Source organism: Poecilia reticulata, linkage group LG3 (assembly GCF_000633615.1).
Source record: "Poecilia reticulata strain Guanapo linkage group LG3, Guppy_female_1.0+MT, whole genome shotgun sequence".
NCBI lineage: Eukaryota > Metazoa > Chordata > Actinopteri > Cyprinodontiformes > Poeciliidae > Poecilia > Poecilia reticulata.
The window spans coordinates 26,793,854-26,810,357 of NC_024333.1; the positions used below are offsets into that span (position 1 = coordinate 26,793,854).

General features: G+C 37.9%; 1 protein-coding gene and 1 pseudogene across 1 annotated transcript in view; both read left to right on the forward strand.

Annotated features, from left to right (window-relative positions):
- Window positions 1-1,751, forward strand: part of LOC103462741 (aminopeptidase Ey-like) — a 20,530-nt pseudogene extending 18,779 nt beyond the window's left edge.
- A 3,082-nt stretch (window positions 1,752-4,833) lies between these two features.
- LOC103462740 (aminopeptidase Ey-like) overlaps window positions 4,834-16,504 on the forward strand; it is a 14,029-nt gene continuing 2,358 nt past the window's right edge. Inside the window, exons 1-18 of the mRNA XM_008405708.1 lie at window positions 4,834-4,903; window positions 8,308-8,908; window positions 10,580-10,722; window positions 10,921-11,060; window positions 11,898-12,024; window positions 12,140-12,294; window positions 12,370-12,483; window positions 12,564-12,707; window positions 12,835-12,900; window positions 12,977-13,042; window positions 13,395-13,567; window positions 13,680-13,756; window positions 13,868-14,001; window positions 14,083-14,138; window positions 14,232-14,379; window positions 14,476-14,567; window positions 16,012-16,122; window positions 16,271-16,458. Of these exons, the coding sequence (XP_008403930.1) occupies window positions 8,310-8,908; window positions 10,580-10,722; window positions 10,921-11,060; window positions 11,898-12,024; window positions 12,140-12,294; window positions 12,370-12,483; window positions 12,564-12,707; window positions 12,835-12,900; window positions 12,977-13,042; window positions 13,395-13,567; window positions 13,680-13,756; window positions 13,868-14,001; window positions 14,083-14,138; window positions 14,232-14,379; window positions 14,476-14,567; window positions 16,012-16,122; window positions 16,271-16,458 (2,533 nt within the window). The 5' untranslated portion in view covers window positions 4,834-4,903; window positions 8,308-8,309. The remainder of the gene's footprint in view (window positions 4,904-8,307; window positions 8,909-10,579; window positions 10,723-10,920; window positions 11,061-11,897; window positions 12,025-12,139; window positions 12,295-12,369; window positions 12,484-12,563; window positions 12,708-12,834; window positions 12,901-12,976; window positions 13,043-13,394; window positions 13,568-13,679; window positions 13,757-13,867; window positions 14,002-14,082; window positions 14,139-14,231; window positions 14,380-14,475; window positions 14,568-16,011; window positions 16,123-16,270; window positions 16,459-16,504) is intronic.

Below are 16,504 nucleotides of genomic sequence, written 5' to 3' on the forward strand. Positions count from 1 at the left end.
ATAACATTTAGACAAACTTGAGCAAATTTGCAGTCAGTTTAATCATCAATATACTTCAAGTATACTTGAAGATCACCATRTATGTTGAAGGCCATTATTTTCACATTAGATACATTTTCTGTTAGCTTTAATTATTGTTGTTCTTTTTTCCTGCTGGAAGTAACTAATATTGCATCCAAATTCTGCCTCCTCATTTTATATACTTCTTCTATTTGATGACTCTGTTTCGAGGCAGGTATCTGGAATATACCCTCGATCCGAACAAGATACGCAAGCAAGATGTCACCTCCACCATCCAGTCCATCGCAAATAATGTCATAGGAATGCCGCTGGCTTGGAACTTTGTCAGAGCAAAATGGAGTTACATCTTCCAACAGTAAGCTTCAATAAAAACAAAAAGGACATTACAGCRTCACACTCCAAAGGTTTTTGGGGAAGATTTCATGTGATTTACAGATACAAAGTAGTGCATAAATGTGAAGACAAAGAAAAAACATACATGGTTTCAAATTCAACCCACTTTTAATCTAATACCGCTGAATAAAATTTGTTTAGATCAAARTTTTTGCTTATGTTAGATAGCCAAGTCCAGAGCTGACTCCAAATCAGAATTTATGATCAAATATCTCTCCCTCCTGACAGAGTGAGCRTGGCAAAAAAGAGCAAACTAGTATTTCAGGCAAATCTGGTAAAGACAAACTTGCAGCAAAATAATGCTGAAGCTTTCTGAGAAAAAAACCCAGAACATCTCTTTAAAATCACACACTGTGAGTTTTAACTGACTCATGTTGCAGAGAAAAACAAGTTTTCTGCAGATATAATCATACCTTCTTTCAACAGTTATTCACAATCACTTCATAATATACCGAAATCCTATTTCCAGTAAACATTATTTTGGAGCTGGTTTTTTGATATCACACAAGTCACACATCACCTAGTTCATTTTTTTTGTGTGTGCAATTTTAACTCTTTGGTTCAATGCTATCTTTTGTCGAAGGTACGGAAGAGGATCTTTCTCCTTCTCTAATCTCATCAGTGGAATCACACTGAGGTTTTCCACAGAGTTTGAGTTGCAGGAGGTATGCAGCCCACAAGCACACTAAACTACACACGGGATTTTCCTGAGGCTATTTAAAGGGAAATAAATGCAACATATGCAGAGGTTCAGCTGTTTGTTTTTTTTTCTTCTTCTTCTCTCTCCCAGCTGAAGAAATTCAAAGAAGAGAACCTCCATGTTGGTTTTGGCTCAGCTACCATGGCACTTGAGCAAGCCATCGAAAAGACGACAGCCAACATAAAATGGGTGACAGAAAATAAAGCTGACGTGCTCAGTTGGTTTACTGAGCAGACTGTGAAATGAAATTTCAGATGACATGCAGCTTTTGTATTCTCTGGGATTTGTAATTGAGAAAAACAATAATGTAAATGAAAAATACAGYAAAATCTSCACAAAGACTTTCACAGTTGTGATACGTTAATAGAATCAGAAGCAGAAACAGTCTTCACTTTTTGTATGATATCCTCACACTATATTTTAAAGATAATGATGTATGCAAAGTGTGGTATACTCTATATTCAATAAACACGACACGCTGATCTGGTATGAGGCAGAAGATGAGATCATTAACTATGACTCTGTGGTTTACTGCAGATTCTGATAAGAAGTGTCWTGCAAAATTCACACTGTGAATCAAATTTGTTTTCTTAAAATATCACCATTAAATAAATGAATAAAAAACAACTTTCTTGCATTCTGTGTCTGAGTAYTGATCTAAAACATTTCACAAGTAGATACTGCTGTAAGGCTTAATAATAAAGAAAATGGCATAAAAAATATATGCCAAAAGTCTTTGACTGTAGCATCAGTTGTACCTAAAGGCTTAAAATGTTCAAACATAGATTTGAAAGAAAGATTATGCAAAGAACAAGAAATTTTCAGGGAACACCATCTGATGTGCAGTCAGCTGTCATCTGGATTTTCAACACTTCCACATTATAACWGAWCAGAGTAATAGTTGTGTTGTTTGTGTGGTGCACAATTAATCAAACAGGCACAACATGAAGGAGAAATTAACAGTTGTATGGTGATTATGTGGTAGAACCTCAAATCAAATTCTGCTTAAGRGCCCCATAAATCTTTGGGTGAGCACTGTCTACAGGCTGAAACCTGCTGCCAGAAGAGATATGTTCTTTTGTCTTTGCAGTGCTTTACAAAACCAGACATTTTTTATGATAAACCGATGTAAAGTTGTGCATAAGCGTGATGTGATCTCAGTATGACTCTAGTTGTTCTATGAAGAACTGTTTAAGTTGTAGATGGTTGATATAAAACCTTAGTGAAGACATAAGATAGGTCAGAGATACATTAAATAAAGGTTAAGTTATGAACTGTGTTTGTACTTTTCATCTTCATCTTTCTTGCTGTAAGACTTGTCTTCATCCAGGGTCTTTCTGATTGCCTTCACTTTCTGCTCCTCTTCCTCTTTTTTTTAAAATTTTTTTTTAACATAATATATAGATATGATCTTGATAGAAAAATACATATATTTTGTCTTGTTTTAATAATAGGTAAAAATAAATATGTGAATGTGTTTTGTCTTTTGAAACTTCTAAAAATGCGTTGTGTTTTTCACTCTGCATAGGAAAACAATGCAGTCAGCAACAATTTTACTATACAAATAAAACAAACAAGCAAAAAAACCACCTTAAATTTGAGCAAAGAAACTAAATAAACTGTTGTTTTATTGAAACAACACTGGTGTTATGAGAGCCTTCAGGGATATTTTGCACAAAAATAAAATTAAATAAAAATAACCACTATAAATTAAATTTGCAACCAAATGTTGTTTATGGTGATATAATGAGATGAAACTGTTAACCAGTTTCTCCATAGTTCCTTATTAAGCTGAGTGAGGAATGTTTCAGGGGGCACAGGCCCTCACAGCAGGGGGGATGGCTGTGTGARGATGCTCTCTCTGAGGCCAGATTATGCTGCAGTAAAATAACACTCTAGTAGAGGAAGTCTAAAAAAAAACACCTCAATTTCATATTTTCTCCAAAACGTTTTARCTATGATATTTCATTGGTTTCACCAGATACTCAATAACTTAAAGCTCAATAACAATCTAATTCTAACAGCACACACACTAGAATTACAACCAGATGCTTTAAAGTGCTTCTAAGAGTTAGCAAAATAGATTTACAGCTAATTCATGAGTTTTAAGAGAAAGCTTGTTTAAACCTTACTACATTTGGAGACATAACTTTTCATRAACATGATCAGAATGACGTCACATCCAGTTACACCACTTCCTACATTGACACATTGCCATTATGTCACTTCCTTGTGGGAAGAGGGGGCGGGATTACTCCATATTTGGCAAAAGGAGTGGGGCTTTCACTCCCACCTCAACCCCACCCTATGTTAAAAGGGGTGGGGTTTTGAGGGCAGGATTAGCGTCATGTACCTGTCAAGTCTTGGATTTATGGGTGTGTCATCTGTCAAATTAGAATTTTACAAAAGGATGCCCTGTAAGTTTTTTTTCCCACATCTGAAATGACATTTTCATCATCCCCCACCAAATGCTACATTCTTCCCACATAAAGGGAGATCTTTTGGCTCTGYGAGTGGTATACTGCTGTGACAGATACAATCTAATCAACAAGAGTGTTCCGTTAGTATTTTGACACACCTGGCTTACTTTTCTCATCTGAATGATCTTTATAAGATCTGATTCTTCTCTGATGTCTCTTTTGAGAAAATTATCTTCTGTGGCAGTGCTGTATTTCATTAAGAAACCAAGATATAACCTAAATAGTTGGTTAGAGATCACAACCAGAGTCATCTGAAGTTGAGGTATTTTTTATCTGTGTTCCATCGCAGAAATACATAAACCTACGCCATTCTGGATAAAGCTCAGCATCTGTTCTGGTTTAAAACAAATGATGGATGGCCTGCTCAGGAAACCTCCCTTGTTTTTGCTTGTCTGAAATGCTCGGCGTAGCACAGTTCAAGGTGATGACAGGCTGATAATAAACGTTGCTTAACGGTCATGATAATGAGATACTCAAGCAAGAGTCTTTTTTTTTTAATTGGAGTAATAAGCTAATGAGGTGTAGAGAGACATTCTGACATTTAAAAGTTTACTAAACTATTAAAGAGAAGGCTAATCATTCATTGAAAACAGTTACTACAGTCATAACCATGTTGAAGTTATTATTATTGGGGTTCAGCCATGTTGGATCTTCTCCAGTAAAAATTACAAACACCTGATAGGATATGGGAGTGAAACTGGAGACACAGCTACATCAATCCAGGATCAATGTATTCTCTCCTCATTGTTTCAGTTTGACATGAATCATCAGAAGAAGACAAGTGAAAAAAAGTATAAAATCATGTGCGTTTACACTTGAACGAAAACCTTCCTGTGTGAGGTGTTGAGGTTTTCTGTTACATTAATGTATTCCACAGAGTACGATATTACTTGAATTCACTCCAAGCATCACATTCTCCTGAAAGGGGGCGCATTTATGGCTAGACTTTGTATCATAAAACTGTATAAGATATTTATATTTGTTAAAATTAAATAGAGTCCCACCTTTGTGATGAAAAGATGCCAGTCATCAATGCCTTCAACACAGAAAATCTCCCAGGCACAGTTAGAGTGTAAGTAAGTAAACTAGCACCTTTCACAAGTCAAAAACCTGAAAGTGCTTCCCAATAATAACAAGCGTAAAAAACACAGAGATGCATGTGATAACATGCATTGAAAAATGTCAATAGACGTGATGGAACAAGTTCCAAAATGAGTGCCAGTAACTGTTTTGTCCATGCTCAATTATGGGGAAAAGTTGTTTCGCCATATGGCACTGACAGGCAGAGCACTTCTAAAGACTTTGTAAGGTAAGTTAGAAAAGTGGATGAATCCACTGAGAAAAGCCTTAAATTGAGAAATGACAGAATAGTTTAGTTTCCTGTTGCTTTATATGTCTTTCTGCGCACATAATTCAGGTGTTCTTTCAGACAGGAAACCGTCGTTTTTTTTCACTCTCACCATGCGCTCAGATGAAAATCCACCTTGAGGATTATGTCAGAAAGGTTGCTTTGCTGTGACAGGAGGAACCGGCATTTTACCTTAAAAAAAAGTCTTTCTATCTCTTTCAAACTGCCAAAGAGAGTTAATTACTGCTTTTGCATTCCTCTGTGATTACATAGATTTTTCTTCTGGGAGTTGAACATCCCTTTGGAAAGAGCAAAAATCAAAATGGATTCATCTGAGAAGCAAAGATGATGTWGATCCTTCCAGTGAAAACCTTCTCAATTTTCCCTGTGTTTCAAACTCACCTTGTTTATTAAGACAAAAAATASAATAGTAAACTTCAAAAAATGCTTTTCTTGGCTTAACTCTTTGCAGTATTTTGGCACCTAAAATTATTTTATCCTGCCTCTGTAATATTAGATGTTGTTGCACATAATTACACAGGTGTAATTCTAATTCCCCCCAAAAAACACACKTTAAGTTAATCAACGAAAATCAAACATCTCTCAGGCTTTACTTGTTAATCATCTGTGAATGTTACAAACTCTCTTAGACACTGAAGTGATCATAATTAAATTTTGAAGCGTAAACTCASTGCCTCTTCATCAGTTACAAAATGTGTATTCACTCTAATGTGATTGTAATAGTTTTATTTCTGAAAATAACGACTTTTGTTGAGGCATCAAATCCTTGTTTGCGTAAAGACAGCGGACAGTGGTTTATAGGAAACCGCTGTCTGGAAACTGCTGATGGTTTTTAATGTTAGTTGGGGAAAAGTTCCTGCACCTCCACTCTAAGGCTTGGTTTTAAAAACTCAATGGAAGCATTGCAGTTTCACCGAAAATGGACTCCATCTAAATGGAGCAACTTTGTAGTTGACTTTTATTAGTCACATGTTTTATGAGCTTTACAAAGTTTCAGTTGATCTTTTATGTTCATTCATAAAAGATCCGATATGAACATGTTAGCCTATCTGTTTTCCAGATGACGGCAGATTCTTTGGCCGTGATTTCCCATCAAAATTAATCTGTTAGCATAAAGAAATACATATACAATATTAAATAAATATAGCCACCTTCTATCCCACGGAACTTATGTTTACTAATGATTAGTCGCCTATTTATTTCACTTAACTAACAGGTGGAAATAAGGAATAGTTGTTATTATTAGCAAAATAGTAACACGCCATCATTCATATTGCATTTGAGCCAGATTCCAGTCGTTTAGCACTCCCAGTAGAGAGACTGCATGAAAAAGTCTTTACTGACAGCGAAAAAGAAACAGTTATTTCCAGGAATAAGGCGTTACTCTTGGATTGTTTCACAGAGAACATACTAAGGCAGTCAATCCAGTCTCGATGGGAGTATGTAACATTGCTCATTGTATGACTGAATAAAGCAGGGCCTCAGGGAGAACACCTACAGTTCATTCACACTTAATATCAATTAATGATAGACTGTTTATTTATGTGCCTGGAAGTGTCAGTGCAGTGAAACAATCCCACATTAACCAAATTTTGCTGACAGAAATAACCTCTCTCTCTGCAGCCAGCAGAGTTGTATATTTTGAGTTTGTTCCATGTTGGTTTGTTGAAAAAATGTGATACAAAAGGAGTAAACAACATCCTTCATTTTTGTTGAAGGTTATAGAAAACATGCAATTAAATTGAAATGAGTAAAGCAGAAAGATAATCAAAAATATAAAGCCACTTTGGCAACCATAAGAATAATCAATGAAACTAAAAAATCCTGCCAGATCCTGATTGTTGAACCCAATCCTTATGACCTTGAATGATTCTACATGTATGAATATTCCAGATTAATTAATTATCTTCTCTTCTATTCCCCCACATTTAGTCATTTTACAACCACAAACTTCAATATAAGTCATAAAGCAACTAAAAGTAGTTTCTTGGGTTTCACGTTGTATAAAAGTCTCTTCAGATTTTCTTTTGATTGTGATGATAGTTGTGCAGCTCCAGGTGGCAGCATGCTGGAGTCGCTCGGTTATATTCTTTCTGATTTAGTCACTTAAAAAATATTTCAGTCTTCTTTTTTTCTATTAGAGGCATGTTTTTTGGATGATTATTCCATCTGATTTACATTCAGGCAGTTATGATGCGTAACTATAAAACCAGTGGGAGCACCTGATTAGCATCTCAAGGGTACAAAAAGTACTTGAACCTCAAACCCAAGAGGAGTTCAGAAGGAGGCTTTGTGACCGCAGAGCAGCACCAAAGAGAAGAGTAAGAAAAGGGAAGTTYAAACCATCCCTTCCATCAATCACAATTGGCAAGGATCAAATCGCTGACTCTAACGTCTCTTAGCTTAACTTTCTAACCATGTGGCCAGACACAGATTTAATGAGGAGCGGCAAGAGCAAAAGAGGCAGAGTAGCAGAGTTTGCCAGCATCTAATGGTGTCTTCCAGGACACCTTTGTCTCTGCTGCTCAAACAATGAGCTGGTATGTTATGACAAGTCACGAGACAGTCATGCAGAGACTGAGGCCTCTTCAGATTTCTTTCAAGGCTGACCGGAGATCTTTCCTAATCACAGCCTCACCATGTTATGTTATGATCCAGCGTATATAGAGAGTGTTTCCACCTCCAGCTGGACTCTCTTTCACTTGGGCGGGTGGGGTTAAACCCAAATGGTTAACAATTTTCAATGATGGGCAGCTTTCACAGTGCCTTATCGCCCAGAGAATCAAGGCAATTGAAAGCAGCAGCATTAATAGACTGACTGTTGGAGCGTTTTCATGCACTGGACTTGTTCTGTACACATCTCTCTTTCAAAATGAGATTAAAGCTGAGTGACATATAACATAAACGTTTAGACTCTGTTAACTTGATTTTACTATCTTCTGTGATGCCGCTCCAGTCCTCTTAACAATTAAACAGCCACATCCAGGCACACCGGAAATATAAAAGCTGTGTACATGCATACCAGGACAGACAGAGGTCTGCTGCAAGTGATCCACCACAGAATTTGCAATGGAGCATAAACAGGAATTTAACCAGTGGATCTTTATAGTCCAGCTTTTAAAACTTTATTCACCATTATCTTAAGCCTCTGCTCTGGAAGTTTACAGTCTGGACAGGACTTTACTCTTATCATTAGGACATTTCAAATCTGAATGTTTTTGCACTTTCAGCAGAGTCTCCTGCCCACGGTATCAATGATTAACTCTTTTGGGTTGGATTCTAAAAGGCAGGACATAAATAGAGTAACTGTCATCCTTTTGTGTTATTCCTCATCTGCGCTGGAGACATGGGGAGTGGATTCTACATCAGCAAAACGGTGGCAGCAGTCTGTCTGGTTGCAGCTGCTGGAGTTTTAGCAGTCATCATTGGCCTCTCAGTGTTGTATGCTCAGGAGAGGTCGAAGAATGTTGAGTTACTTCCAACCACTGCTGGATCCAGTACAACCAGCACTGCTTCCACCACACCATCTGGACCCAAAGAGCCCTGGGACTACTACAGACTTCCGGGAACCCTCTCTCCTGTCCTCTATAACATCACCCTGTGGCCCCGGCTGACGCCCAACGCTGATGATCTGTACGTCTTCACCGGACACTCCCGGGTTCTTTTCAGATGTGTGATCGAGACTGATCTCATCCTCATCCACGCCAACAAGCTAAACTTTACCAAGTTCGATGGATTTCATGCCAAACTGTACATGAATGGAGATACAGCACCCACCCTGAAAACAACCTGGCTGGAGGCTCCCACCCAGTACCTGGTGATTCAGCTCAACGAGCCGCTGCAGCCCGGCAAATTTTACGAGCTCCACACAGAGTTTGTTGGAGAGCTGTCAGATGACTTGGGAGGCTTCTACAGGAGCGAATACTTTGAAGACAACGTGAAAAAGTAGGAGGTTTTATGATTTTCCTTTTACTTGGTCAGATTTACAACTCAGTGCTTTAAAAGAGATTTTCAGACAAATGCATTTAAGCGTAGCATTATGTGTCACAATAGGTTTGATACAACTGAAGTTATATTATTTTCTTTTAAGTCAACATGTTGACTGTGCTGGGATTTACAACGATGACAAGGGTGTCAAATAGATACAAGTGCATCTTAATGAATTAGGGTATCCTAAAAACTTTTTATTTCTGTTAACGTGGATAGCTAACAGTTACAGCTAAGAGTTCAGCTTGTGTCTGATAAAGTGTTAAAGAAGTCAGATTGCTCCATTAGCAGCCTCCAGTTAGCCTGCCGTGTTGGGTCTATCTATCTCTCATCTTCCCGTTGACAGTACTTCCTTCTGAGGTTTAGATGAAGCAATCTGTCCAGTTAAACCAGGTATTAATGCTTTAGGTAGTTTGGGCAGGTGCCAAGTTCAGCTGGAAAAGGGAAGCAGCATCTCCATGAAACTTGAAGCAGAAGGAAACCTGCGATGGTCTAAAACTGGCTGCAGCTACAGTCCAGTCCTTGTAAATTTCCTCCAAATTTGGATTCAGCACTCTGTCAACAGCCTGTCTCTTTCCCATTTACCTTTTACGGCTTTCACTTCTTCTGGAGGGTGTCAATGATGACTGTCGACCACGCAGCTGTCATGTCAGCAGTCTTGTATTAGTCACATCATAAGATTTCTGTATTAAACATCCTTCTCTTTTTGATCTTACATAACATTCTATTTTTTTTTTTTTTACTGAGAAACTGGATATTGGGGTTTCTCTTTGCTGTAAGCCATATTCATCAAAATGGGCAGGAATGAATACCTGAAATACCCTTTTTGTAAAATCTCTACCAGTCTCACTTTTTGAATAAAATGAATGAAAATATTCTATTACTGATAGTTTAGTTGATTGAGATGCACCTGTATGTGTTTAGTAAAAGCACAGGATAAACCTAGCTTAGCTGAAACACCTTCACCGCTCTTCATGGACCATGTCAATGCAATATAGTCAATCGTTAAACAGAAGTTATAAATTCACATATGGCCATTTACATTTCCTTTTAGGTAATGAAAGACTTGTGTTCTGTGTCCAAAGGCACAAAAATAAGTTATTTTATTTAATCACTCATTTATTTTGTATACCTGCTCAACCCTGGATGGAGGGGGTGGTGCCTTTCTCCAACTAGTAATTTGGTGAGAAATGGAGTGCATACTGGTCAGTGCTTCAGAAAAACTGGGATTTCTTGCTGGATGGCAACCGCTTGAGGTATCATGTATTCTGGAAAGTGAGGTAAAGATCCTTTACATGTCATTGAAACTTGCGTGAAAATGTGCACCTTGCTTTTTCTTCTTGATAGTCTAAAGTAGTCGTTCCAAGAGGAAAAATCAGTAATCTACTCTGGATAATTAATAACAGACAGGAACCACAAATACAACTCAACTACCTGGGGTTTAAAAGTCTTAGGAAACCCTTAACTTGATGCAGTGAGTGCACAGATTCCTCAACGTATAATACATATTTAACAATTTAATGATCTTCAGGAAATTCCAAACAATGGAATTATGTATAAAATCAATTTTATACACACATTTTGGTCAGCCATATGTTGGATTAATGACTGGGTTTCCTGCTTTATCAGAATTGTAGCAACAACTCAAATGCAGCCAACAGATGCCAGGAAAGCTTTCCCCTGCTTCGATGAGCCAGCAATGAAAGCTGTCTTCCACATGACCTTGATTCATCCTCAGGGCACTGTGGCTTTGTCTAACTCCATCAACTACGGTAAGTCTGTGCCCATTTTATCTGGAAATGACTATCTTTGTACAGATCATTAATATAAATGACCTTGCTCTCTTCTTTTTGGTTCATTGTAGACAGTGACTTGCTTAACAACTACACCAGTGTATTAACAGTCAGTTCCTGTTGTTACATGTGGAAGCAAATGATTGTGAACCTGCTGTTGTTTTTGATCCTTCATAGATCCTGTCAACATCACTATGAATGGAGAGAGCTTAATTCAGACCAGCTTCGAACCCACTGAGATCATGTCAACATACTTGTTGGCTTTCGTTGTATGTGATTTTGCATACATTGGGACGAACCCGGATGCAGGTGTCTTGGTAATTATAAAAAAAAAACACAGCCAGAATTGTAAACATAACTATTCTAATGTAATTCCTTGATTTTATTTAATGGGTGAAACTTATATATGTATTGAAATCTCAACAGGCTTCTGCTTGTTAACATTAATGATAATGAAGCTTGGTAACTTTCCTTTTAAATGTGTACAATGAAACGGTCTCTTATGAGCTCTGAAGGTGGAAAATAATGAAAAAACATAATTAAGCTGGCATGTAAGTGAATTACTGCTAAAACAATATGGATGTAATGCAATAAACATCAGTTAAATATTACACTCAGATCTCCTTTGAACCCTGACCWTTAATAAAACAGATTGATGCAGGATCATAACAATAACCAGGACAGGACACCATAAAACAACACATTAAAAGAATTTAAATGCATAATTTTTTTTATGTTAGGGCACATTTATCCAGCAGGCAGTCAATGACACCCTCCACAAGAAGTGTTGGATCCAAGCTGATCAGTGGAAACTTGATGAGATGAGCGAAGAGGGATAGAAAAAGGTGCACAGGCAACAGTGATGACTGCAGCCTTGAAGAAATTGTGAAGCAGAGCCAGTTGACGCACTGCAGCTGGAGGAGTCAAATTTTTGACAACCATCAACACAAAGATGTCCAGAACATGAACTATAAATGCTATATTCTTTGTTAATGTTATCCTTGAACATGCAAAACATWAGTAGAAGCAAAATGATTGAACTTAATGAAATGCAACGAGGGTACAGTTGTGCTGCCCTCTGCTGGACTCAAACATCAGATCACATCTTCAGCGTTTCRTGATGGTGTTGAAGTTCTGTTTTCCACCTGTTTTAGATCAGGATCTGGGCTCGCAGGAAGGCCATTGAAGAAGGCCAGGGGAACTATGCACTGGCGAAGACTGGACCCATATTGGCATTTTTTGAGAACTACTACAACTCTTCCTACCCTCTCAAAAAGTCAGGTAGAGGTCCAAAGAAACTACTCAATCTGCTTGCATTACCTGATTATGTTCCTATGGCTCATATTTTTGCGAGGAATAAAACATGACCTGCTCTGAATTCTGTTATTGCTTTTAGACCAGATTGCTCTTCCTGACTTTAGCGCTGGAGCGATGGAGAACTGGGGTTTGATCACATACAGAGAGACAGCTCTCCTGTACAATCCTGGAGTGTCGTCTAATGGAGACAAAGAGTGGGTGGCAACTGTCGTCTCTCATGAGCTAGCTCATATGGTAATGTATTGCTTGCCCTTTGYACGTGAAATATATTAAACTGTATATATATTTATTGGAGATTTCTCCTCTCAGTGGTTTGGGAACTTGGTGACCATGAGGTGGTGGAACGACTTGTGGCTCAATGAAGGGTTCGCCACCTATGTTTCTTATCTAGGAGCTGATTATGCTGAGCCCGACTGGAATATGGTGAGCTTGGGTGTTTCGGTGAGAAAAGTTGAAGGTCTTGAAGGAAAATCTGTCTTGACATCTATTTGTTTCCTTCACAGAAAGATTTAATTGTTCTTAATGAAATTGTCGGTGTGATGAGTGTGGATGCCTCAGCTTACTCCCACCCCCTCTCTTCCAAAGAGGASGAAATCCTGAGACCAGATCAGATCAATCAACTGTTTGACTCCATCACATACAGCAAGGTAAATCATATCATCTCTGATCTAAACAGATGCTATCACAGTGTTAATGTCACTGCGTTTTATGAAGATACATTGAGGACTCAGTCAACACGGCTCTCCAACGAAAATTTTTGTTTTTTCATCGCAGGGTGCAGCAGTCCTCAGAATGCTCTCAAATTTTATTACAGAAACTGTCTTTTCTAAAGGACTTCACGTGAGTAGAGGTTATAAGAGATAAAAGAATTAATAAATTCAATATTGTGTTAATAATAACAGATATCTATCTGCAGACATATTTAGAGGAGTTTGCGTATAACACYACATCCTACAAAGACCTCTGGAAGCACCTGCAAATGGTAAGACATCATTATGTATCTGTACAGCTTTCTTGGAAATAAAGCTTTGATTTAAAAGTTTGGGAAATACTTAAAAAAAATACAAAGTACATTTTGTAAACAACCAGTCAGAGCGAAAAAAAAACAACAAAGCAAAGTGAAATATCATTTTCCACAAACCCCGTGTAACAGGAAATTGGAAAAGAATAAAAAGTGAAGGGGTTAAATCACCAGACCCCATGTAAAAAACTTGATAAGTTATCATTTTTTAAAGATCAAGAAGAAAAACATAATTTTCAGGCATGAACAGCTGCTCTCAAACAAATTTCAAATCGTTTTTCTTTTTTTGTCACTGAATGTTTCTTTTTATTAGGCAGTAGATAAAGCTGGTGTAGCATTGCCTCATTCTGTGGAGGTCATTATGAACCGATGGATCCTACAAATGGGCTTCCCAGTGGTCACCATCAACACCCAGACTGGAAAAATCACACAGGAACACTTTCTGCTGGATCCAGACTCTGTTGTGGACACACCTTCACAGTTCAAGTAGGATTCAGCGTCTTATGRAGGAGTCACGCGCACCTAACAATGTGCTACRCAAAACTTAATTTGCTGTTTGTTTTCAATTGTGTRTGTGATTTTATGAAATTGGCTCCAGCTACGAATGGTTTGTCCCTGTYACCTGGATTAAGACTGGTGGTTCTGAACAGCAGTACTGGCTTCTTAACAAGGAAGGTAAGAATCATTTCAAGTCAATGAATATTATGAGCCACTCATAGAAAGATTATGGTGATGATACCAATTCTTATTAAACTAATAATTGTTGATATATATTTTTTCATTTAGCCACAAACGCATCACTGGTTCTTGGTGGCTCTGATTGGTTGGTGGCCAACGTAAACATGACAGGTTTCTATAGAGTCAACTACGACGAAACAAACTGGGAGCGTCTTATTACCAAGCTGACCTCAAACCATCAGGTACAACTCGTGCAGTGCCGCTGCTTTCTTTCTGTTATTAATGTCTGAAATTGCTGCTCATTACATTTTCTTTGTTTCTAGGAAATTCCTGTGATCAATAGGGCTCAGATTATTGATGATGCYTTTAATCTTGCAAAGTGAGGTCACACTTTTGCCAAAATATTGGATTTGAGTTTCTGTAAATAAAAAAAAATATAGCAAGGAGTTTAATTTCTTTTTTTTTTTTTCAGGGCTAAAATAGTTGAGACAACTCTGGCTCTGAGGATAACTACATTCCTGAATAAAGAAGTTGAATATATGCCCTGGGAGACAGCCAGGCGCAACCTGAATTACTTCTTTCTTATGTTTGACCGTAGTGAGTTGTATGGACCCATGCAGGTTTGTTCAATATTGTGAAGCTAAAGATATTAGACAACATAGGTGGAAAATTAAATGTAAATGTTAAAATCTTTGTGTTTTGTCTTTATCCCTCAGGGCTACATAAAAAAACAGGTCACCCCCTTGTTTCATTACTTCCGAGATCTTACTGTAAATTGGACAAAGATCCCAGAAAAGCACACAGATCAGTAAGGATGCTTTGGATTTATCTATTTATTTACCATGAAGCATGTCTTTACCATTCAACCCAGTGGCGAAGCCATGCAAAAAGCTTAATATAAATGCATCTTTAATTTATATTATGAATCTCACGCTGAAATAATTAAAAGACATCCAAATTTTAATTGGAATTTCGGGCAGAAAACGAATCCCATGTTCGGAAATGTTTTTTTTTTTGTTGTTGTTGTTGTTGTTGTTTTTTTAAAAGATCAAGTTATTGATCTATTATTTTCGGTATCTATTCTTGACATTTTAGGTTGGTCACAGTCTCTGGGAATATTCAGTTCACAATGCATGATCTCCAGTGTCCCAGAAGTGAAAAATATCAAAGGGACACGTTTACACAGTTACTTTTCAAATTGGGAATGACAAAAGAACATGCCATTTAAGTAAGACATATGCATTCCCATTCACCTTGTCTGCATTTACAGTGTGCTTTCATGAACACATAACGTTCTTCAAACATTWTATGTTCTACTTCAAAGAACATTGTGTGTTCTTCAGGATATACAAGTGAGACTCACTCTCTGTTATACCCTCCCTCCCCTTCTGCTCCCAGGAAAAAGTAAATTGTGAGACGGATAAGGAGGAAGTCAGTAAGATAAATACCAGACGTTTCCCAACTTGCACTTTTTAATTTTAATCGCATACATGGTATCGCTCATCCTAAGCTTTCCTCCTTAGTGACTTCATYTCAGTACCRCGTGTTCTCTTAATTGCTCTTCATATCTAAGATTTTCTCTGAATCAAAAATGTATCCATTATGTCACAGCTGTGACACCTCTGTTACTGAAATGTGTCAGGTATGTTTGAAGAGACATAAAGTAATTGTCCAACAGCTAAAGAAACCGTGGGAATTTACTGCATACACACTCAATGAGTTTTAGTGGAAAATTACAAATGATAGTTTTCACTGTGCTGCTTAGGTTTAGGTTTGGCTTCCTCCTTGCTTTTTTTGGACTCTGATGAGCTCTCCTAAATCCAGAGTAACAGGATGTTGCAGCCGAGCCAATTATCCATATTTAACTGCTGTGGCTTCTGCAGGGTTCTTGTGTTGCRACCTTTGTCTGTGTCTTCGTCTTCTCTCTCTGTGTCTCTTTTGATTGCGGAGCATTAGAGCCTTGCACAGCACTGATACCGCTTGCTCTCATCATTTCCACATGCAGTTTTTGTWTGTTACYTTTTTSCTCTSGAGGAAAAAAGCTTAGATTATTTTTCATTTGGGTCATCCCAGCCCTATTCTTACTGGGGCACAGTTTATGTGACTGGCGAGTAATTGATACCTATCATCTGGGAAATAAAATATWAAATGTTTCCGTGTACCCATTGTAAAGTGTTCTTGTACCACTGGTTGGGAATCRCTGCATTAAACCATTATAATGTCAGGCATTCTCACTGTGCTTCTCTGTCCAGATACAATCAGATCAATGCGATCTCCATGGCCTGCAGCTCAGGAGTAGAAAGCTGCAGAGAACTTACATCTGGCTGGTTTAAAGAGTGGATGAACAACCCTGCTGTCAACAGGTAAAGTCTTCTCAGAAAGTGGAGCTCTTGTAATATTTCCAGCATGTTCTTTCCAATTCATTGAGTTCTTGGTATTTCCCTTTGGACCTTCCTTATTCATAAACATTTTTACAGAATTGTTTTGGTTTGTTTTTACTAAACCTTAMAGCATCGATGCCAACCTGAAGTCCACAGTGTACTGCAATGCGATTGCAGCTGGAGGAAAAGCAGAATGGGACTTTGCATGGGAGATGTACATGAACGCCACGATTGCCTCAGAGGCAGAAAAACTTATGTATGCTCTGTCCTGCACCAAAGAGCCCTGGCTGTTAAACAGGTTTGTCTCTCTCTCACTCTGTCTCACACACACACACACACACACACACACACACACACACACACA